At 40.7% G+C, this 23,734-nt stretch overlaps 2 protein-coding genes across 2 annotated transcripts in view; both read left to right on the forward strand.

The window, feature by feature from the left end:
- The window catches only part of LOC114455693 (uncharacterized), a gene marked incomplete at its 3' end in the record, with an annotated part of 48,538 nt that extends 40,683 nt beyond the window's left edge, over positions 1-7,855 (forward strand). Inside the window, exons 3-4 of the mRNA XM_028437072.1 lie at positions 1,664-3,239; positions 7,753-7,855. Coding sequence (XP_028292873.1) covers positions 1,714-3,239; positions 7,753-7,855 — 1,629 coding nt within the window. The remainder of the gene's footprint in view (positions 1-1,663; positions 3,240-7,752) is intronic.
- A 10-nt stretch (positions 7,856-7,865) lies between these two features.
- The window catches only part of LOC114455222 (intersectin-2-like), a 78,135-nt gene continuing 62,266 nt past the window's right edge, over positions 7,866-23,734 (forward strand). The window contains exons 1-3 of the mRNA XM_028436302.1: positions 7,866-7,913; positions 14,481-14,679; positions 23,245-23,443. Coding sequence (XP_028292103.1) covers positions 14,590-14,679; positions 23,245-23,443 — 289 coding nt within the window. The 5' untranslated portion in view covers positions 7,866-7,913; positions 14,481-14,589. The remainder of the gene's footprint in view (positions 7,914-14,480; positions 14,680-23,244; positions 23,444-23,734) is intronic.

Consider the following 23,734-nt stretch of genomic DNA (forward strand, 5'->3'; position numbering starts at 1 on the left):
TTATATGTTAAATCTAAATGTTAAATCTATATCTAAATGTTTAAATCTAAATGTTAAATCTAAATCCAAATCTAAATATTAGATCAAATCTAAATGTTAAATGTTAACTCTAGATCTAAATGTTTAAATCTAAATGTTAAATCTAAATCCAAATCTAAATATTAGATCAAATCTAAATGTTAAATGTTAACTCTAGATCTAAATGTTTCGCTTAAATGCTAATTGACCCCGCCTCTTCACGGATGCCTGCCTGGGTGATATGTGTGGCTGCCTTGCCTTGCCTTGCCTTTATATCTTAATTTTAGCATTTACATATTTAATATATAGAGATTTCTGTTTTACACTGATTATGTTTTCTTGCTTGAATGAATGGTTGTGTGTGTGTTATTTTTGTATTCCGGATATTGTAACTGTTTTGTAAATCTTAATCTGTTCTCCCTTGAAAAAGAGCATAATAATGTCAATGGGATTTTCCTGGTACGGTGAAGGTTTAATAGCAAAAGAATGATGCAAATACACTGAACTGCTGTTAACTTACCGATATTACAAATTACCATTGTTAATATAAATACAAAATAAGGGCTGTTCAGTACATGTCAACAACTGAAGTGCAATAACATTCTGGCCAGATAAATTTATCCTGCAGTCCAGATGTAGTCTTGAGTTGGAAATGCAATGGAAATAAGCTTTCTGCTAAATCTGGCGCACCGATATTGCACTGTCAAACAAATAATTGTGTCAGCGCACAGTACATTGTTGTTCCATTTGTCTCTAAAAGTAGTATAGGAGGAAGAGCTTTCAGTTATCAGGCCCCACTTCTCTGGAACCATCTACCAACCACGGTTCGGGGGGCAGACACCCTCTCTACCTTTAAGGATATGCTCAAAACATTCCTCTTTGGTAAAGCTTTTAGTTAGGAACCAGCTCATAGCTCATAGTTAAGATGCAATAGGCATAGACTGCCGGGGGGGTCTGGCATGCTCGGTTGGAGAGGGCGTTAAGAGAGAGGTCATTTAGGTTAGAGAGGGACCGGAGAGGGTCCCATTCCTCTCTCTAACACTCCCTCTATGTCTGCTTCTTCCCTTGTGTGTTTGCTCCTGTACTCCTTCTGGCTTTTGTCTTGCAGGTCCGTGGGATCCTCAGTGTGGAGTTACAGAGTCTCAACAACTCTGTCTCCACCCTTTCCTCTGCACACACCCAACACAGCTTAACGTGGATGGCTGTTCATCATAGGAATGGGATCCACACAAGGTTCCTGCTGCTTAACAGAAGGTTTTCCTTGCCGCCATGATGAATTCATGTTGGGTGTGGGATACATATGTATGTGTATATACGTATATATGCATATGTGTGTATCCATAAAATGAAGAGTCCGTCCTTAAGACTGCTCTACTGTAACGTGTCTTGAGATACCATTGGTTATGATTTGGCGCTATACAAATTGATTGATTGATTGATTGATTGATTGATTGATTGATTGATTGTCCTATTATGTGAATATTAAAACAAAAATGAAGGTGACACGTGGTCAGCTCCCTGCCTGCGTATGAAAAGAGGAAGCTAATGGCAGGGGAAACGCTGCCACAGGGATAAAGTCTGCAGTAAGTTTTCAAAGAACTTGGGTTTTCTTAAACACCTGTCCTCCTCTGTCTTCCTCACATAGGTCGCAGATCTTCCTGCCTGCTGACTGCAAGTCTGAGGGAACCCTTTGCCATGCGGGACATGAAGCCACCCCAAACATGTGACTACCCTTCTACCCCTTCCTTTGTGGCCTCTGCTGGCTCTTTTGCTGACTTTCTCACTGCCATGGAGCCTTGCATTGCCAAACTCTCCCTGTCCCCAGACCCTTTGTCTTCCCTCCCCTGTGATGGAGTCAGTTTTCCACACTGCCACTGCCTCCAGGGACCTCCCTTACCGCTCATGGCCAGGTGTAATAGCAGCAGCCGGCTCCCTTACCTGGGGCTTAGGTACTGCTCTGGCAGACTGGGAGCTTTGGAGGTGGAGCCAAGCCAAGGATGGCCTCCAGGCTCTGATGGGAGACCCTACAGGAGTATGGAGAATCTAAACAGGAACTCTATATCGAACTCCTGCAATCGTATAACTACTTCTTACATAAGCACGGAGAATGAATTTATCTTGCGCTACTCCAATTCTAGCCATTGGTTTGATAGGCCTCCTGACAGTGCAGTAATGGGGGCCAATGGGATTGTCCCTAACTCAGAGCAGGTCACATTCTCCCCTCGACATGGATTTACTAGAAAAGATCTCACTTTCTGTCCTCAGTTTCTCTTTCCATTTGGTTTCGACGAATGGGATGCGAGGAAGGGCTTGAGAGACAAACTACGTTTTCAGAGTGCAAGGTCAATGTTAGATTCCTCAAAACTCTTTCCACTGCGGCCTCAGGGGAAACTAGCCTCATCTCCAACTGAACATGAGAATGTCACAAACAGGAATGCCGTAGGAACTGCTGCAAGGCCTTTAGGAACAGTAGGGATGAAAAGCCCTGAAGACATCAAGCTAGAGGTTTTGAGGCGATTACAGCTTAGGCGGCAAAACAGCAGCCCCAACCTTGCTCTCCACAACTCCCCATCCAGCCCCATAGCATTAAAGACATCATTTACAACAGAAAATATTTCAGGTATCAAAAATAGCACTGATTTTGTATCTGAGCGTACCAGACCACCTGTGGGACGTTTGCATATTCCCACTTTTGAGGAATTTAAAAGGATGAGACAGAGGGAGTCAAATCAGGGGTCGGACAGTAAAATACTCCTTGATCAGACAAAACATCAGTCTGGTTCTGGTTATAAGATGAGAGGCAATCTACAGGAAGCAAAAGAGGGAAAAAGGTCAGGTGAAAGGACCAGCAGCAGGAATGAAAGCCCTAAGACTGTTGCCTCCTCAAAGGAACCGATATCTTCCTCCATTGTTGTTAATGGCTCTGACAACCCCATACAAACTGGCCCTTCTCCCTGTCCACTACTGCAGCCCCAGCCCAACCTTGCTCTAGAAAAAGCCGTTGCAGCAAGAAACAATGATGGCAGCGCCAGACGTCGGAGAAGCAGTCTGGAACTAGCCGGGTCCATTACCTTTCCTCCATGCTGGGAGAATTGTGAGCGGCCTTTGAGCTGCTGCCCTGCACTCCTTCTAGAAGGGACGGACCTGTCCCACTATGGCACAACAATCTATAAGATGAAGGATGGACTTATTGGCTCTGCACTGGATCTGATAAAGAAGAGGTGAGTATGTTGAAAAGGCATTGATTGGCAAACAAAATATTTATTTCGTCTTTCCTCTATCCACTACTCTTCATGTAATACCAGTGTGTGTAATCTGTTTAAAGTATAGTTATTTGTCAGAAGAGTGAAGTTATGTTACAAAAAGTTTAATATATAATAAAATCACTTGGATTTATTCATGTGTTGATTAGAAAAATGTGTCCTTCCACAACTCCTTTTCCCATTTCCTCAAATCAAATACATTTTATCCATATAGTGCCAGATACGACCAACTCATCTTAAGGCACCATTTCAACATGAGTAAGCATGAGTCATGATGGGGAACAAAATATATTTTTATAAGCATGTGGCAGAATTTGAGAAAAATAAACACTCATTTTAAAGACTGCGTAAAGCAAATTCAGTCATTTTCTTCAAACACATTAAATAGGTCATAAATGTATTCCTACAACATGCAAAAAGCCATTCAACCATTTAGAATGTAATTGTGGAGCAAAGCTTTACAAACTCTTTCAAAATTCTGTGTTCAAGATTTAATAGGCGGATCAGAAATCATAGCCGTGTTACGTCATGAAACCATCATTAGCAGAAACCTGACCCTGCTGCTGAAGCACACCAAACTTCTGTGGTCTCCAGCGGGCGCAATTTGGCTCCTAGCGGGGGTATAAAACGCATCGGCTGGTACCACATTTTTCTTAAACTGAGCACTTTTTTGCACCGTGATTGTGAGTTCTGACTCTCCCCAGGACAGATGCACGTATTCGGACTCGGGTGGATCAGACCTTTCTGCTGACACCTTGTTTGGCCCGATCCGATCACTTTTGGAAAACCAATGGGAGAAGCACTATCGACGCTGGAGCCGCTTTCACACTGCTCTCTCTCATAGACAGTACACGGAGGTGGCAATATTTCCGTGAGTGGGCGTGGTTCCAGCACCTCTAACTGACACGCCCCCAGCACTTCAGAGCAGAGAGAAATGCTTCTTTTTCCATGATTTTGAGACTTAATTTTATGTACTCAGCAAATTTTTTCAACTTTCAAATTTGGCTCAGTGGTCAATGGCATGTTTCTGTGGTGTGACAAACTCATAACACAAATTTATTTTTGCTTTACTTGGACTTTAAGTCTGTTGATGCTAAAAGGGTGATGAAGCATTCAAAACCAAAAAGAACAGGTTGTGGAATTTCCCTTGCAGTCCTGTGGGCGTGACGTGAAATGTTGCATACAGCTTATTTCTTGATCCTGCCCTAAGCTAAGAAACATCCAGCTTGTGATTCATGTTCTCACACTGTACGGACCGACACTCTGACACGATCTGACTGCTCAAACTGTGCATCCATCCACGACACGTCGAGGTGGGGGGAATGCTTGGCTTCAGGTCAATCTCGGTCTCATTAACTATATAAGGCTATGAACATCTATCTAACTTAAAAAGCAAGGGAGGTCTGTGTGTGTGTGTGTGTGTGTGTGTGTGTGTGTGTGCGTGCGTGCGTGCGTGCGTGCGTGCGTGCGTGCGTGTGTGTGTGTGTGCGTGCGTGCGTGTGTGTGTGTGTGACGCAAAACAGTCAAAACGTTAATTTTATAATTATGGCTCCCTCGGTAAGAGCGCGCCGGGTTCATGACATCACCGTGTCGCAGTTGTTTGGGTTCAAAACAAAAAAGGTCGATATTAAAAAGGTTTTTGTACCGCTACAAGTCATTTAAGTTAATATTTCATAGTTATTTAATATTATTCCCGTGATTCCAAACTTACTTTAAATCTCGGGTCACAGACTTCACTTCCTCCTTCGTCTCCATGAGTGTGGGCGGTGCCTGTGCTGTTGGTCATTACCTTATCGCAAACATTCTGCTTCTTCAAACAGAGGAATGTAACGTTTTTGTGAGCGGATGGGTCCACTATGATTATTGTTTGTTCTGCGCAACGGTGAGTGTTTCTTCTCATATTCTACTATGTGCTAAGAAAGATGCTAGCAGCTACAATGTAAACAACCACACACTACATCGGGATGTACATGGTGAAGATTTGCGACTTTGGTGTTGCAAAACGTTTATTTTTTGTGGTACTTTCGGGTCTCTCTTTTTTACACACACACACACACACACACACACACACACACACACACACACACACACACACACACACACACACACACACACACACACACACACACACACACAGTATTATATTATTGTTATTGCTATTCTTATATTATTCTTTTTTTGTATTATTCTTTTATCTTATAGTTACTGGTATTCTCATTGTATTATTATTATTGCTATTACCTTGTCATTTTATGTTGTTGTTTTTATTGTATTATAGTATTATATTTTTATTATATTATTTTGTTATTGTATAATTTTACGACTATTGCATTAATGTTATTGCTATTCTTATAATTCTTATATTCTTTTTTCATTATTAATATTTTTTATATAGTTACTGGTGTTCTCATTGTATTATTAGCATTTCTATATTATCATTATATTACCTTATAATTATTTAATATTGTTTATTATTAATATTGTTTTTAGTACATTATTATTTTGTTATTGCAATTACCATTAATATCATTACAACGTTACTTTTATTACTATTACTACTTTCACTATTAATATTATATCCCTATCAACATATTTATTATTATCAGGGCTCTACACAAACTTATCCAGTGGTGGCACTGGTGTGACAAACTTTCTCTGTTAGTCGAGGGGTTGTACAGCATGGACATACACGCTGATGAATAGTTGACTTAACTGGCTACCGTAATTACCGTGTCTCTCTTAACAACCTGCGATGATTTATACATAAAAATTGTATAAAAATATACAAAAAGGCTCCAAAAACACACAAAATTACTCCAAAATACATACATTACAGAAAAATACACCAAACAACAACAAACATATGAAAATGACTCAAAATACACAAAACAAAATATTTAAACAAAAAATACACAAAAGACAACAGAAAGGCAAAAAACTACACTAAAAAAAGATACAAAATGACTCCAGAATCACACTGCAGATGCAACAAAAAACAATAATTATACAAAAAAATGCACAAATGACGTAAAACAAAAAAACTAAACAATATTTATGCAGGAAGTACACAAAACAACAACAGAAATGCAAAAAAATATACAAAAGGCTCCAAAAACACACGAAATGACTCCAAAAAACATATTACAGAAAAATACACCAAACAACAGGGCGACCTGAGGGCGACCGTGGCTCAGGTGGTAGTGGGTCGTCTTCTGATCGAGAGGTTGGGCGTTCGATCCCAGTACCTGACTATGTGTCGAAGTGTCCTTGGGCAAGACACTGAAACCTAAGTTGATCCCAGTGGTCGACTAGCGCCTTGCATGGCAGTCCTGTCCCACTGGTGTGTGAATGTGAGAGTGATTGGATGAATGAGCTGATGTGTAAAGCGCTTTGAGACTGCTTCAGTGTGGTGATAAAGCGCTATATAAAATCAAGTCCATTTACCATTTACCATTAACAACAAAAATATAAAACTGACTCAATATACACAAAACTAAATATTTATACAAAAAATACACTAAAATGACAACAGAAATGCACAAAACTACAGTACATCAAAAAAAAAAAAAACACACAAAATGACTCCAGAATAACACTACAATGGCAACAACAAACAATAATTAAAACAAAAAATATAAAAATGAGTAAAAAAAACCCAACACATTCATCATACGCATGTCTCATTGAATTAAACCAGGGAAATTGCACATGTGCTACAGAGTATCTTATTATTATGCCCTTAATTGACAACTCTCCTTAAGCGCCCACTATATGAATGCATACTTCTGATGGGCACTGTACTCGTCTTACATTTAAAACAGGTTAGTAGTATGTAGTAACATCACAAGGTACTGATGATGACTGATGCGTTCATCATTTCTGAATGTAGCAGGTTCCTACAGTAGCTTAGTAAAAATTGGCTCTCCACACAAACAAACATAAATCTGTTCTTAGTATGAGAAAAAAAAATTAACTGTGTCAGACAGAAAAATGGAGCCAATCTGCACACTACATTAATCTAATCAAATAAACCTGTTGTGTTGTTCTTCAACGAATATGGCTCTTCAAATTAAAAGTGTGCTTCATTATTTTCATGGATTTCAATGACATTTACTTGTGTTAGGAAAACACCATGTTCAATAATTTCCAGATGGCCGAAAAAAAATCTCATGGCTCCTTGTAAATGAACCACTTCAGAAGGCCTTCATTAGTCGGTGACAGCTGACTGCGGGATGTCACCAAAGCAGGGCGACGTTGCAAAAGCTCTGGCGTGCACCTTATGTTTTATGTACTAGCTTGAGTTCATAAGTGAAACTTTCGCCACTATGAAATACAATCGTAAGAGCGACCGTGGCTCAGGTGGTAGAGAGGGCTGCTCATGAGCCTGCGGAGCCTCTCTTCCAGGATTCTACTGCCTTCCATCTACATGGCAAACTTCCAATCTCTCCTGAACATATCGCATTACTTACAGAGCCGCATCCAGTCCCAGAGCGAGGCACGGGAATGCTCCGTGTACTGCCTCAGCGAGACATGGCTCCACAGCGGTGTGTCGACTTCAGCTGTTCAACCCCCAGGATTCATTGCTTTCCGCACGGACAGTGAAGGAGCGCACGGGGAAGTCCAGAGGCGGAGGTGTGTGCTTTTTAATTATTCAATGCTGGTGCACGAGGAAATCCATTTTTAATCAAAAGTGTACTGCAAATTTTTTTTATCTTCCCCGGGAGTTCTCTGTAATTATATTATGTGCAGTTTACATTCACCCGAGGGCGGATTTAAATGACGCGCTCAATGACTTGAGTGACATCCTGCACAAATGTGAGTGCTCATACCAACGCTGTGATCATTGTAGCTGGGGATTTTAATAAATGTAACTTAAGGTCTGTCCTTCCCAACTACTATCAGCATGTGTCTCAGCCAACTAGAGGTGCACATATTCTGGATCACTGTTACAGCAACTTAAAGGCAGCATACAAGTCCTGTCTCAGACCTGCTTTTGGGAAGTCTGATTACTCCTCTGTTCTCCTGCTTCCTTCTTATACACAGAGGAGCAGACAACATAAACCAACTCCTCGCTTGGTACAGTGCTGGTTTGAAGAGCCCAATATCAAGCTCCAGGGCTGCTTTAATGCCACTGACTGGTTTGTTTTCCAGTCTGACAATGTGGACAAATTCTGTGATGCTGTTACAGGATACGTAAACTTTTGCATTGACTGCCGTGTCCCAAGAAAAGTAATCAAAGAACACTGCAGTCAGAATTCATGGATGAACTCTAACATTAAATTGAAAATACAGCAGCACACACTAGCATTTCAATCGGATGATGCGGTTGCTTACAAGATGTCCTTATGCTGTAGAACGCTCAATAAAAGATGCAAAGCATTCCTATGGGGACCGGTTAGTTACTTTGAAGAGGGTGACCCTCGACGCATGTGGAAAGGAATAAAAACCATTACGTCCTGGAAACCAAGTACAGGAAGAACTGTTCCTGTTGACAAATCTCTCCCGAATGAGTTCAACAACTTTTACTGTCGCGTTGAGTTTGTTGATCCCTTGCCTGTTGTCTTCCCCGAATGCATTGAGCAGGGTGCTTTTATGACGACGCAGCAGGAAGTTCAGCGTGTCTTGTCCAGTACCTCGGTCCGGAAAGCCCCAGGTCCAGACGGCATCCCTCCTCGTGTACTGAAACTGTGCTCCGAGCAACTTGCCCATTTTAACGGATATCTACAACTTGTCACTGAGGAACTGTATTGTGCCAGACAGTTTTAAAAAGTCCACCATCATATCGGTTCCCAAGAAATCTCCAGTGGCGTGTCTAAATGACTATCGTCCTGTGGCTGACGTGAGTCTGTTCTGATGAAGACTTTTGAGCGGCTTGTACTTGACTTCATTAAGAGCCAGATCCATGCATGTCGATCCACTCCAGGTTGCGTACAGAGAAAACAGGAGCGTTGAGGATGCAATCTCCTTTGCTTTGACCTCTGTATACCAACATTTGGACAATGCTAAATCTCACGCGAGAATGTTGCTCATTGATTACAGTACTGCATTTAACTCTCTTGTCCCAGGTAAACTAGTTGAAAAACTTACATCTCTTGGTCTGAGTGATGCTATGTGTAAGTGGATATTTAGCTTTTTAACTGGTAGAACAGTAGAACAGAGAGTAAAAATCTATGACTGTCTTTCTGACGAAGTGTTTGTGAGTACTGGATCTCCTCAGGGATGCATTTTAAGTCCTTTGCTTTTTACTCTGTACACTCATGATTGTGCGGCTTCTTCTGACTCCAATCTGATCATCAAATATGCTGACAATACCACCATTATTGGTCTCATCAGTGAGAATGATGATTCATCTTACAGAGCAGAAATTGAAAATGTTGTTCAGTGGAGTAAAGAAAACAACCTCCTGCCTAACACATCTAAAACATGTGAACTTGTTTTTGATTTTAGTCGTGGTAACTCTCATAGGGCTTTTCCACCAAGAGCACGGGCTTCTTGTTCGGAGCTATAGTTGGAGCTGGAGCTACGTCAGAGCTAGTCCTGTATAGCTGAAGAACCGGTTTGGTTTTCCACCGCAGCAGCGGCAAGTTGGAGCCACGTCTTTGCGGCCCCAAAATACGTCGGTACGTCACTGATTACGTAGAAGTTTACCCATGAGCACTTGCGCCATAATGAAGCCCACACAAGCCTGCCTCTATCTGCTCCAGAACCAACACCAGTCCAACCAGTGCTGAGGAGTTCATCATGAGCTGGAGGTTATGGACCATGGACGTAGTCCTGGTCCTGGTTCTGGTCCATGAACCGTGTCCCTGACTGTTCCATGGGAGAACATCTGCATTAACATCTTCCTCCTTTTTTCCTGCATAGAAGCATTAAAAATATTTGAATTTATTATTTATTTTGGCAGTCTCCACCATAAGAAAATACAAAAACAAACAATTGTGTAATCCTTAAGCCAAAGTGTGTAGGTTGAAGCAAAGCTTATACAAACCTACCCTATTGCAACAAAACTAAACAAGGTTCTCTAGATAATCACACACAAAAAAAATATTTAACTTATATTACTACAATATATATTCTACACAAGTTTTTTATATACAGTTTATACATTCACAACAAACATATATACAATCAAATATGGTAAAACAAGTGTACAATAACGAGTGTGCAATGCTTTTTGATTAAGAATGAACCTTGTTTTGTCTAGGAATAGAAAATAATATTAGTTCTTAATAATAGTTTAATTTATTCATAAACAAATATAAATGCAAGTAAATGGTGTATAATTATATTTCAGGATGAACCAACAGATAATATTGATCATGTTGATGTTTGCATAGAATGAATGAATCTTACTGGATTTGTTCTGTGATGAAGACGAGCTGAGCTGCAGATGAACCTTCAAATCCAACTCTGAAATGATCAGAAACGTTGTTACCACATAGTTCAATAATATTATTACATGACCATTATGTAACAATAAGGGAAGTTCTGAATACGAGTCAATGAAATATTGCTGCTGCTTTCAGGAATATTAAAGTATTGTTATCGTTTCCTAGCTAACCAGCGGCTAACTGGCTAGCCTGTACCACATTAGACGTAACGTTCATAATATGGATAAGGGAATGTTGTAGCAAATGAATATTGGTAGTAGGTTAACAACAGGGTGAAATAAAACTTACCAGGATTAGTAACAGTTCAACAGGACGAGCACCTCCGTGGCTGTAGTTCTGTTTGGCCCGTGGGGCTCCGCCCACTTCCCCTGAACCTCTTCAGACACCCACAGTACCAGGAAACTATGTTCTCCTCCTCTGACCACTGCTCTGTCTTCTTAGACTCACTTTTAAATGTTTTTTGTCGGATTTGCGGTGATGTGACAAGCCGCTCGCCACCTTAAAAGAATGGCTACTTTTCATTTTTGGATGACCGTCAATAACCCCGCATCCCACCCGCCCACTTCAGAACTGAGCTGTAGCCCAGAAGCTATGTGGGGCCAGCGTAGCTCTGGTTTTTGGCTCCGAGAGCTGGAGCTATGTTGGTGGAAACAGAATGGCTCAGAGCAAAAACACGTGCTACCTCCAAGTTAGCTCCAGCTCTTGCCCGGTGGAAAATCCCTATCACACGCCTGTTGTCATTGATAACTCTCAAGTGCAAATTGTTGAGGAGTGCAAGTTTCTGGGTTTAACTCTGTCTAATGACCTGAGATGGGACAAAAACACTAATCGCATTGTCAAGAAAGCTCATCAGCGTCTCTTCTTTCTGCAGAAACTTAGGGAATTTACAAATAACTCTAAGATTCTGCTTGACTTGCTGCACCATAGAAAGTCTGCTTGTTAGCTCTATGACTGTGTGGTTTTGTAACATCACAGCCAAAGAAAGGAGAGCTCTGAACAAGGTGGCCCGCTCTGCAAAAAGAACTGTGGGCTGTGAGCTGCCTGTTCTGGAGGCTCTCTTTGATTGCAGACTCTTACATCGAGTTGTGAAAAGCATTAATGACTCTTCTGGTACTGGCCACCCTGGTAAAGCCATGTTCCAGCCCCTTCCCTCCGGGAGAAGAAATCGTTCATTCAGATACAGGACATCTCGCCACATTAACAGCTTCTTCCCACAAGCTGTTATCAGACTGAACAAAGCACTTTGAAGGCTGTTCTTGCACTTTCATCGGTGTATCGCTTAAGGTTAAGTGTGTTTTTATTACCTCGCTTCATTGTGTATAATGTTTACCTTTGAACTTTTACTGTTAATTTATTTTGTCTATTTTGGTGTTTGTTGTTGCTGTCTCTGGTGCATACTGGTGTATTTTTGCACATATATTCCAATGTGGTTTCCTTTCACTGCAAATGGCGAATAAATCAAAAGGCTGGTGCCAAGAAGAGAAGTAAGACCATGTCTTACATTTTAAAACACAAACAATAACTGTTAATGCTAAATGTCTGCATAAGAGTGACTTTTTACTCAGTTGTGCCCTTCCTGGGTAATCTATCTATAAAACAAGGAACCTCTGTCTGTGTCTCAAATATCTCTGTGAATCAGGCTCAGATTGACCTGGCAACATGGCTGCTGCTTGGTTCAGTGGTTTGCAACGTTGGATTTGTTTGGACTGCAATAATACGGTTTAATAATTATTTCATAAAATTGTCTTAAATGCAGCTTTGCAGAACAGCTCGTTATGGTAACTCAGGATAAGTTAGACCCGCTCAATGTTGACAGGTAGTTATGGTAACTCAGGATATGTGTAATTCAGAATTAAATTTGCATTAGGAATTGAGTGTTTACAAGGTCAGTTTAAAGATAATTAAACTTTTTTTAGGGGGCCAAGCCTGCGGGGCCAGGGTTCCTAGGACCAGTGGTGCTAGGAACCCTATTGTAATCGTAAGGATTTTTATTAGGGGGCCAAGCCCGCGGGGCCAAGGAACCGCGTATGCTTACATACGCGGTTCCTAGGACCAGCGGTGCTAGGAACCCTATTGTAATCGCAAGGGTTTTTATTATTATTATTATTATTATTATTTTTCCTTGGGTAAAAGTGGTGCTGCAGGCTAAACCGTGCAAGGTAGGGCGGTGCCCTTTGGTGGTTCTACAGGGTAGATATAGAAGACCACACAGACCACCCATACCGAATATTGAGCCACTAGGTGGCGCTATAATTGCAAAAACATTTTGGCCTTTAACTTTAACAATTTAATTCACATCTTTAAAAACTTCATATCCACATGTTCCCTACATAAAGTCACGTCTTCTGACATAGGCCACGCCCACTCCCACAGCACATTGCTCTTTGTAAGTCACGAATTATCAAAAACCTCCTTTTTCAAATTTCTCCTTGGGATTTTGTCTAATTGGCATGAAACTTGGCACGTAGAGTCTTCAGTTGGACCTGATCTAAAGCTGATAAAATACTTTTGTTGGCTCAAAATATGAGCAAATAATTACTGAGTACATTTTCTAGCTCGCTATAAAAATGCACAACTGTTGCACATCTCAAAATAAATGCTAACACCACCAAATCTGAGATCCTTGGTTGGCATGTGACTGTAAGGGTGTAAGCAAAATTTTACGAATTTACGCAACTAGGGGGCGCTGCAAATATGGGAAATGTATATCTCACAAATGGCAAGACCGATTTTTACCAAATTTGGTGGGTATGACCTTGGGACGCTCCTGGGACCGTATCTCAAAGTGAATTGCGATTGGTTAAAGTGGGCGTGGCTTATTACTACATAACATATAAATAAACAAACCTTTATATCAGCTGAAGTATTATGTTGAGGGATGTGAAATTTACAGGGTAACCATAGAAGAGCACACAGATCACCCATGCCAAAAATGCACCACTAGGTGGCGCTAAAATGGGTGCAAACGCATTTTGGCCTGAAACTTTCACACTTTAAATGACATCTTCCAAAACTTCATATCCACCTGTTCACAGCAAATGGCACGTTGGGCTGTGTCCTGACACTCGCCACAAGCCCGTCATCCTTCGTTACGTACTTCCACGGGCTCCACGGAGTCGCGCGGGAAGGCTTGGCCCCCTTTCATAACTGCTTGCAGTTCTAGTTATTATTATTATTATTATTATTATTATTATTATTATTATTATTAATAAAAATAATAATAATAATAATAATAATAATAAAAATAATAACAATAATAATAATAATAATAATAATGCATTGTATTTATATAGTGCCTTATTTGGTCAATCAAAGTGCTTTACATGTCATTATTCTTTCACTCCACACTTAGTGGTGGTAGGCAACTTTTGTAGCTGCCTGGGGCAGACCGACGAAAGCAAGACTGCCAAACTGTGCCATCAGCCCTTCTGACCAATACCAACATTCACACACACACACACTACATTTATGCTTAGCAATGTGGGTTACGTGTCTTGCCTAAGGACACAATGACAGATACCACTAGAGGAACTGCCCCCCACTGTGGCACCTGGAGTTCTCAGTGGTCTCCCATCCAACTACTAACCAGGCCCAGCCTGCTTAGCTTCCGAGATCTGCAAATACCCTAAGCAGAGGAAGTATAAAGGCATTCAATGCAATGAGCAATAATAAATAAGATATTAATCATTTTCATCACTTTCACATCCCCTCTGCTCCTTCTTTTTCCTCTTCCTATTCCCTTTTTTTCTTACTTCCCCCCACCCCACCGTTCCATTATGCCCCATATGTCTCTGTGTCTCTCCTCCAGCTGCAGTGCAGAGATCTCAGCTGAAGCCCCTATCAGACTGTCACATGATCCGAACGAAGCCTGTGACATCACCGCCCCTTCTGCCAACTGGCAGCCCTCCGTGGTTGCCATGGCAACGCCGGCAATGGCCTGCGGAGCCAATGCTGGTGACGATGCACCTGCAAGAGACACAGCAGGATGCGAGGAAGCCACAGAACACGTAAGAATTCTTCAATTTTTTTTATTTCTTCTTGGACATGTGATATCCTTAGCATGTTAGGTCATTGTTTTTCAGCGTGACTTGAGTGCATATACATACAATTCAAGGAGGACTGGGACATGCAGAGGGACTGTGACGTACATGATCATCAACCACGCATACCGATGCAGAGGTGTTTATATGAAAAAAACATGCAGCACCCAGTCATCTGAAACATCAGAGAATGCAGCAAATAATGATTTAACGGGGACTGTGGGATGATGCTGGTAACAGCAGTTCATTCCTCCTTTATGTTGGATTTATCCTCATCAAGCTGCTGATTGACATCTCAACTACATCTAGCATTAACTCTTTCACTGCATCTGCAGGGCTGACATGGAGCTGCTGTGGGGTTCAGTCTAGTATAGAAAAACAGACAATGTGCCTTTTGCTTCTTCCTGATGATGAATTCTTATTTCCTCTGCATTGTCAGCATAATGACTGTATTGCGGTGATAATTTTCCTTTATTTTACTTAAAGCTATAAATCATTCTATTCTGGATTTTTGGTCAACCTTAAATAGTTTATAGATTAAGACATCCTTCCTCAGATCACTTTTTAACATACATTGAATATGCAGGACACTGCAGGTCAAGGCCGACCACACCTCAGGTCACCTCTCAGAGACTTAAAGTGTCTGTCAAACCACCAACGCAGCGTATACTTCATAAAGTACATCATGCATAATGACTGATTTAACAGATATATTCTGTGCACTGTTATTATAAACCAATATTTTTGTCACAAATTTTGTGGCCAACAGACATTGCCTAAAAAGTGAAAGGGATGTAAATAAGGAATCCTTGGTTTGTTTATATACATACATGGCATAGAAAAATTTGATATTCCATCAGATTTTCATACAAAAAGGGGATAATTGAAAACCTGCTGCTGGAATATTTATTGACCTCAAAAAAGCTTTTGATACAATAAATCACTTTAATTTACTGAATAAACTACAGAATTATGGAATCGTAATAAATTGATTGTAAATATAAATAAAACAAAAGTAGTTATATTTGGTAATTATAAAAGTAACCCAGAAATACAAACAAAAATAGATGATATTCAATTAGAAAATGTTACTGAAAATAAATTCCTTGGAGTAATAGTTGACAATAAACTGACATGGAAAGTCTACATCAGACATATAAATAGCAAATTTTGAAAAAGCCTCTCAATTATGAACAAAGCTAAACATTTTCTGGACCATGATACTCTCCGAATTTTATATTGTTCTATAGTACTTCCCTATCTCACGTAATATATTGAAGTGTGGGGAAACAATTGTCAAAGTTCCATACATCTATTATTCCTATTACAAAAACGAGCAAAAAGAATTATACATAAGACAATATTTAGCACACACTAATAATCTCTTTGTTCAAGCTACATCCAAGACCTTGTTAAATATTATACTCTATTAATTTTATTTAAATCTCTCCCAGTCAACATACTAAGATATTTTTTATTTTTAAGAGAACACTCATAGTACCAGAGGCTTTGGAAATTTTATAATACCCAAGATTGTAAGCACTGGGAAGAGTTTTTGTCTGTCTGCATGTGAAGTGAAATCAGAGACAGTGAGAGTGCCTACCCAAGGGTAAATTGATATTTAGATTTTTTGTTTTAATTATAATATAACTATAAATTATTTATTTTTCAATTTCCGATAGCCTACAATACAGCATAAGTTTGAAAGTGTCAGCATTTTGTGCTTTTCACAGCCCAAATCGCTAAACATCGCTATTTCCTAACCACTGTAAGGCAGGAGGAGGCCACACCCCTTCTCAAAGGCACGTTGCTGCTCTGCCTCTATTCCCATAGCATGTTTTTATGTGTTTGTACATGTGCAGTCAGTTCCCCAAGATGAGAACCATGTACGTCCAAAGGCAGCTCTCTACGCTGCCTTTGGACGTAACCGTGTAATGCTAAATGCCATACCTAAGTTCACAGTGCATTAGTGAATTGATGACACGTGACCGCTGCTGCAACGTTCTCTAGCTAAAAGCGGGATAACACTTCAGTCAGGAAGAAAGTGCTAGAGACGATAAACAAACTTTTTTTGAGGAAAAACGACAGCTTTTAAAAGATGGGAGACCAACACCTGAGCTACCAGACCTTCAGCAAAGGTAAGGTCAGAAAATTGTTCGTATTTTCTACAGTGAATGATACAAAAGGAAGGATTGGCTTTGTGGATGCTCCTCACTGAGGCTGTTCCGAGTTGTCGTTGTCATTTTCTCCGTGTTTCTGTGTTTCCAACACAAACAACGGATGCACTGATCTGTTGGGAGAGTATGGAGGCTGCATTAAATAATTGTTTATGTTTCTTTAATGGTGTTTTACGATGTTGATTTTGTTAGATGACTAAATACTTGTTCATGTGGATCTTGTTGGGTTTTTTCTTTCTTGTTATGAATTATATATTTTTATAAGCGCATTGAGATGCCTTTGTTGTAAATTGTGCTATACAAATAAAGTTGAATTGAATTGAATTAACACTTGCCAGCAGAAACATATGAAATTGTGATAGGTGTTGACATTGGTGGTCTCGATTTGGAACGCCCTGCCTACCCTACCCTAGTGCTCACGGCACGTCACTGAGTAAAAGTCAGCCAGTTTATAATTGAAGCATAAAGTTGTATAGTTGCACGATACCCATGGTACCGGTACAACGGTGCCAAATTGTATCGGTTCTTACTACTGTATACCAGAAATTCTACACGACAATAGTACTGTGGATTACGATACTACCGGTGCCAGTTTCCACTACACAGCAGCTGCCTCTACTTTCCTCCCGGCTTCTCACTGCACAATCTAAGGTCACTACACGCTACTTACTTGAAAACATACCAACATGGCATGGTTAATGATTGGCTGTTTGCCGGTGACGTCCGGAGATATGATAGGCTGTTTCCACACGCTGGGTCCGCCCGTCTATAGCTGATTAGCTGTTCGTGTCTTTCTGCCAGCATCAAGGAACTGAAGACAGCTCCGCTTCGACAGAAACTCGCTTCAAAACAAACAACAAGCTAAAGTTCTGTCTCGCCTGGAAGCGTGCACGGCTTACAGTCACAAACACAAGACAACACATGGCAGAAGCACCGGGCGAAGATCAGAACAGCATGGATACAGGCTGTATCCATGCTGTTCTGATCTTCGCTCCAAGTAAAAGTCAGCCAGTTTGTAATAGTAGCATAACAGTATGAAGTTGCCATATCACCACATTGGATTTGTTCAGAAGCGTCCGTATTCTGACTCAGAGTTAGGGTTGCCACCAGTCCCTTAAAATATGGAATCGTTCCTTTTTTGGCCATTAAATGGTGCGTCCCGTACTGAGCCAAAACGGAACGCCATTTGTTCCGTATTTGCATAAATTACCAGAACACTAGACATGTCTGTCAGACCGTAACACACAAAATAAAACGCAGGAAATGCTAAGGCCAGCAACATCGTCGTGGTGGGATCTACATAGGACCCCCGCTCTCTGTGATGTGTCCTGTGTACATGGATGTGTGTGTGTGTGTGGTGCTTTCAGGGACTGTTGGAGAGTAGACCCTAAAAATGTCCAACTTTAGAGAGTTTTCAGTGTCCCACGGTCAAACAGCTTTAGGAGAACAACACTGTAGATATGAACAATCATCCATCATCTCCTGAGGATGATACAGTAAGACACATCATGGTTGGACTGATTTAATAGACTACTGGGATTTGATTTCATGTTTAGGATGTGGAGGTTTGAAGGTTAAATGAAAGATTATATAGAATTTTCTACACTATATTGTCTTTATTGAGAAGGTATTTTTTTCGGCTCCGGAAGGATTTTAATCCCGGTGAGAGGAAATAAAATGGCTCCTTTGAGAATAATGGTTGTCGAGCGCTACCCTAGGTATACATGAACACCTTTCAGGAGGTACACACAAACTTGAAAAAGTAAATTTTTTCAACATTATAGATTTTTTTTTTTACATGCGCACAGACTTTTTTTTTTCATCCATCAATCATAATTTGTGGCACAACTCTACACCAAAAGGTGAATGAGCAAAACATCAGAAATGAATGAACAAAGGCTTCAATTCAAGGTTCATGTAGGATGAGACAGAGGAAAGAGTTTAGACGAGTCTGCAGACACTAATGAATAATGTAGAACATGAGCTAAGGGGTACATGGGGCAATAACATTTGGGAAACACTTTTCTATGTCCAAATTTTTCTATTTTTGAGGATTTTGTTCACGATCCCGTGGTTTTCTTTTCTGAAAGGTGGCAACCCTACTCAGAGTACGACTCGCTGTGATCGCTCTGCGGTAGTTCACGGTAAGAAGAGTGGATGAAGCGGTGTAACAGGCTGGTTCCAGTAACAAGTGACAATGAAAAGCTGATATGTAGACGTGGGCTTCATGTAGTAAAGGAAACGTATTAGTTGAAACACGGACATTTCTGTGAAACCTCACTTGAATACAGCAATTAGGCAATTGTGTGGATTTCTCTTAGAAATTTGCTAAATTATTGTAATGCGGCCAATAAAGCAGTGTGCTTTATAGCCTGGAAATTATGGTATGTTTTTAACTGGATCCTCTTTAACATTCTCTCATCTTGTCTGCACTACTATGTATGGTTGGCAAAATGACAATAAAGCTCGATTTGATTTGATTTGTATATCTTAGTTACTGATTATTAGTTAGTCATGTTTTTGGGTTTTTCCTATTTTGTTTGTATTTATTGAAGTCCAAACAGACAGAAACTTGATTAAGAAATAGGGGTGGGATTAAATATGTCTTTCTTCTTCCCACTCCCTTTTGAGCAGACATATTATTACAATTATAAGTGTACATGGATCTTATCTATTATTTTGAACATCTCTGATTGTTTTTCTCTGTTGGAGTTTCCTTGTACACAATTGTTCCTTTTGTTTTCTTGTCCTTACTCGAAAAAAACAAATAAATGAAAAGTTGTATTGCTGGTGAGTGCAGCAACACCTCAATGGCATCAGAAAGTCACACTCATTACGGATTTGTGCGGTAAAACTGAGGAGAGCTTGTTCGTCTGGTGCAACCGACAGCAGCGTCCTTTGTTCTGAGCAGTTTTCAATTTATAGTTTTGAGGGGTGTTACGGTCCAAGTGCTGAAAAGACACCTGGATAGCAACAAACGCTCAAAATAAAGCCAAGTAGACGAGTCAATTTTGTTTTAATGATTTATTCATCACAGAAGAAGACAAAAACTTCCAGAGTGATGAAGGTGAGGGCTGGGTGGTTGTGGAAAATAAATGAAACAATCAAAACAAACCAGGGCCGTTCAAACTCTAGCACTAAGTAATCTGAAAAACAACCAACACAATTCTAAAGGAGAAGCCAAAACTTACATGGGGTGGCACCAACCACAAAACTAGTGTTTCTTGACATAACATTCGTAGGTGTGCAAAATGTAGGACGTACCTCATCTTACCTGTCCCGACACCTTACCATCATACTGAGATCAAAACAAGTATGAGTTTCCACTTTAACCGGAAACTGCTCCACTGCGGAACTTCAGCGCATTCTGTAGTCCCGCAATCCCCACCGCCTCCTGTTTTGCTGTGCATCTGTTGCAGCAAGGACTCAGGAGATCCCGCTAATTCACGTGTAATTGCGCGATACATACTGTATGTGTGATTCAACAATGGATAAATGCAATATTTATTTGTGAAATACGATTTTAAAAGAAGGTTGGTGTTTTCCTCTGTCAGGGATGACCTCTGTCAATCGACGGAAACACGATCCGCCTTGAACACGGAGTATTTTATTTTGAAAACAATCCAGATATTTTATTCTGTGTCTATGCACTACTTCCTGTCCCACATGGGTTTTATTTTTGTTAAATTGCTGCAGCACAGCTCCAGCGTCCAGCAGAAATAGAAGTGCTGCATACTGTATTTGCTTCAGAGGGCCCCAGCATGCTGCAGCAGTTATGGTGCTGTGCTGGTGCAGATACGCATGCAGTGGAAATGGACTCATTGACTTTAATGGGAACCTATCAGCTGCATTGCCGTTTCGCAGCAGGTAGGTAGCAGGTACGAAGCAGTTACGGATCCAGTGGAAATCCAGGGTAACAATCACAAAGTCACAAAGTTACAGCAGCAGAGGGGTATTCCAGAAAAGAGGTTCAACAAACTCTGAGTCTATCTATAAACTCTGAGTCAACATACCCCACGATGGGAAACTCCGGTTCCATTACAGCTGGTATGAAGTGGCTCATTCAACGCTGTATGTATGTAAACTTTGAGTTACTTACATGTACGAGTGCAATAAAAAGCCATCATCAATAGAGCAAAGATAACATGAACTACAACAAGCCGGAAGAGAGCGATTTATTTCACCCCAATGGTGAAACAAGCAGGTGTTTCTGGAATATGAGCCTACTGTATTCTAAAGGTGCGTTCAAGCAGAATGCGACTTCAGCGACTATAGTCGCTTAAATCGCCCGTGATGAGTCACTTGAACAGTGTTGTGCCTTTTGGTCGCTTCATCGCTCCAGTGACGACCTTGGAATGGTGTGTCTGCAGAGCAGTGGGCAGCACTCAGAGGGCTGCAGACTTCTTCTCCGGTCGTATGTTTACAGCACTTATCATAGACAGCTCCACTTGTACTTCTGGTTTAAATGATCAACTTATGGAGTTACTGAAGAATGAGTTCACTCAAAATATACTTAGAATTTAAAAGGAGTATGCCACTTTCATTTGGCCTCAGTAAGTTGAGGAAGTGTAGCCCTGGTGTGCCACTGCAGGGGGAGTGTTTCAGCCTCCAGCTCTAAAGACAGTGACGGGCGCTTGACATCGCGTCATTTACATTGATTTTGAATGGAATGTAGTCGGCAGAGTCGTCTTGATGTCCAGAAAAGACGACCCAAGAAAACATCTTTAAGATAAAGGACCTAGGCTGGGTTCGAACCCCTGACCCTAAGCCTTAAAGCGCGATTCTTTACCTTAAATGTGTATTCCCTTAAAGAGTAAGTACACCCCGAACCAACTTTTTGTGGTGCTGTTTTGCTCTTAAACACAGACCATTTATGATATGAACCTTCCGACAGAGTAAAAGTGAAACTGACAGGCATTAGGTATTTTTTCACAGAACCCGACCTGAAACCAACAGTTAAAACCTATTATTTTCCTCAAATAACATTTTTTACACTTGTTTTAGTGGTAAGCATTGCTTTCATTAACAAACAGTTAATGTCACAGAACAGATCAGCGCTCGTTGCGCACGTCATACACACACAGGTGCGCAGAGTGCGCTTGAGACAGTGGCTCTATTTACATAAACCATGTATCAAATATAAGGATATTCCATGTTCTTGTGCAGTAAAAGGATTGATTCAGTATTGGTTGCTTCAAGTCTGTCCTAAACCTGTCCCTTTCTGCTCCAGATGGCAGCTCACAGCTTTTTTTTTTTTTTTTGAAGAGCAGCACTCAGCTGTTACAAATGACGTCAACGTATCAAATGCGCATTAATTCCTTCTTGTCCATTCACACTGAGATCCCATTGAAAAACATCTGATCTGTATCTCATTCAGGACCACATATGAAAGTGGTCTAAATCGGATTTGAAAAAATCATGTATGGGTCGGATTTGAGTGTTCACTAATTCGCATGCTAATAAGAAAGTAATTAATGGTTAATAGGTGTTCCCTAAACTAAAGTGTTACCAAAAACTTTTAAAAGAAGCATAGTTTGCCTTTGTTTATTTACTTTTCACATTAGTAGGATAACTTAAAGGGATACTCAACCCAAATTACAAAGGCAGCTAAACTGAAAGACTATTAGAGACTATTACAACAACACCCCCCTCCTACACCTCATACAATTACCCCTTGCTTGTCTATTCCTTTGATACTGGTTGTTGTTGTATGTTAGTGCTTTTCACTAATCTTTTAGATTGAGCATCCGATCCTGTGGTGGGAATAAATAAGCCCGTGTTCAAGCCGGAAAACACTGACCTTCCGGGATCTCCAACGGGCCCTTTTCGGACTCTATCCGAAAACCGAGCACATATTCGGACTCAGGGTAATAAAACCTGTCCACTGTCAACACATTTTTGAAAAAATAATCACTTTTTTTAAAGCAATAAAATTGTGCCTTTCGGCTCTAGCGGCCGCAATTCGGATTCTACCCGAAAACCAAGCACATATTCGGACTCAGTTGGCCCGATATGAGCGTTTTCAAAATCATATTTTACATATAAATATTGCATTTATTCATGATTGAATCACACTTATGTATTGCACGTGAAATAGCGTGATCTCCTGAGTCTTTGCTGCCCTCTGCTTGCTGCGACAGATGAGCAGCAAACGGAGGCGGTGGGACTTGCTGGACTGCAGGTGTGTGAAGTCACGCAGCGGAGCAGTTTTGGTGCAGATATGCATGAGAATGAGAGATTTGTAATATCATGATGAACATGGTAACACCCAGCAAGACTCACCTCTTTTCAGTCTTATGGTAAATCCCATCTTATATCCTCGTAGATATTAAACCCCTGTTCCCCTGTCCTTCAGCCTGGGGCCCCGGGCTGCAGGCGCTCCAGCTCGAATGCAGACTGTGAGCCGGCTGAGACGGTGAGAAGCCCAAGAGAGTGTCGCCTGCGGCCACACTACAGCAATCCCATGCCTTCTGACAACTCCAAGCGCAAGCAGCTGGAAATGAAGATTGCTGCTGCTGCACGGATCCACCGCCGAGACCGGGGCAGAGACAGTGGTGAGTAAAAAGTTGATTGTCCACACTGTAATGCCTTCTTTTTCAACTTGTGGGTCGAGATCCAAAAGTAGATCACAAACTTCTTTTTAGTGGATCATATGTCAGGACAAATTTTATGGTTACCTCGTTTTTAACCAGTTGTGAATGCTCTGTGTTGAAAATGATGAGATTCAGACTAAAAGGTGATGAAGTAATAAAAAAATTATTTATTCTAAACTAAATGAAGAGGTACAAAGGAGTCTCTCTCGGCCGAGATTATAAATTGCATTAAATGTATGCTTATTATAAGTA

Source organism: Gouania willdenowi, chromosome 21 (assembly GCF_900634775.1).
Source record: "Gouania willdenowi chromosome 21, fGouWil2.1, whole genome shotgun sequence".
NCBI classification, from domain to species: domain Eukaryota; kingdom Metazoa; phylum Chordata; class Actinopteri; order Blenniiformes; family Gobiesocidae; genus Gouania; species Gouania willdenowi.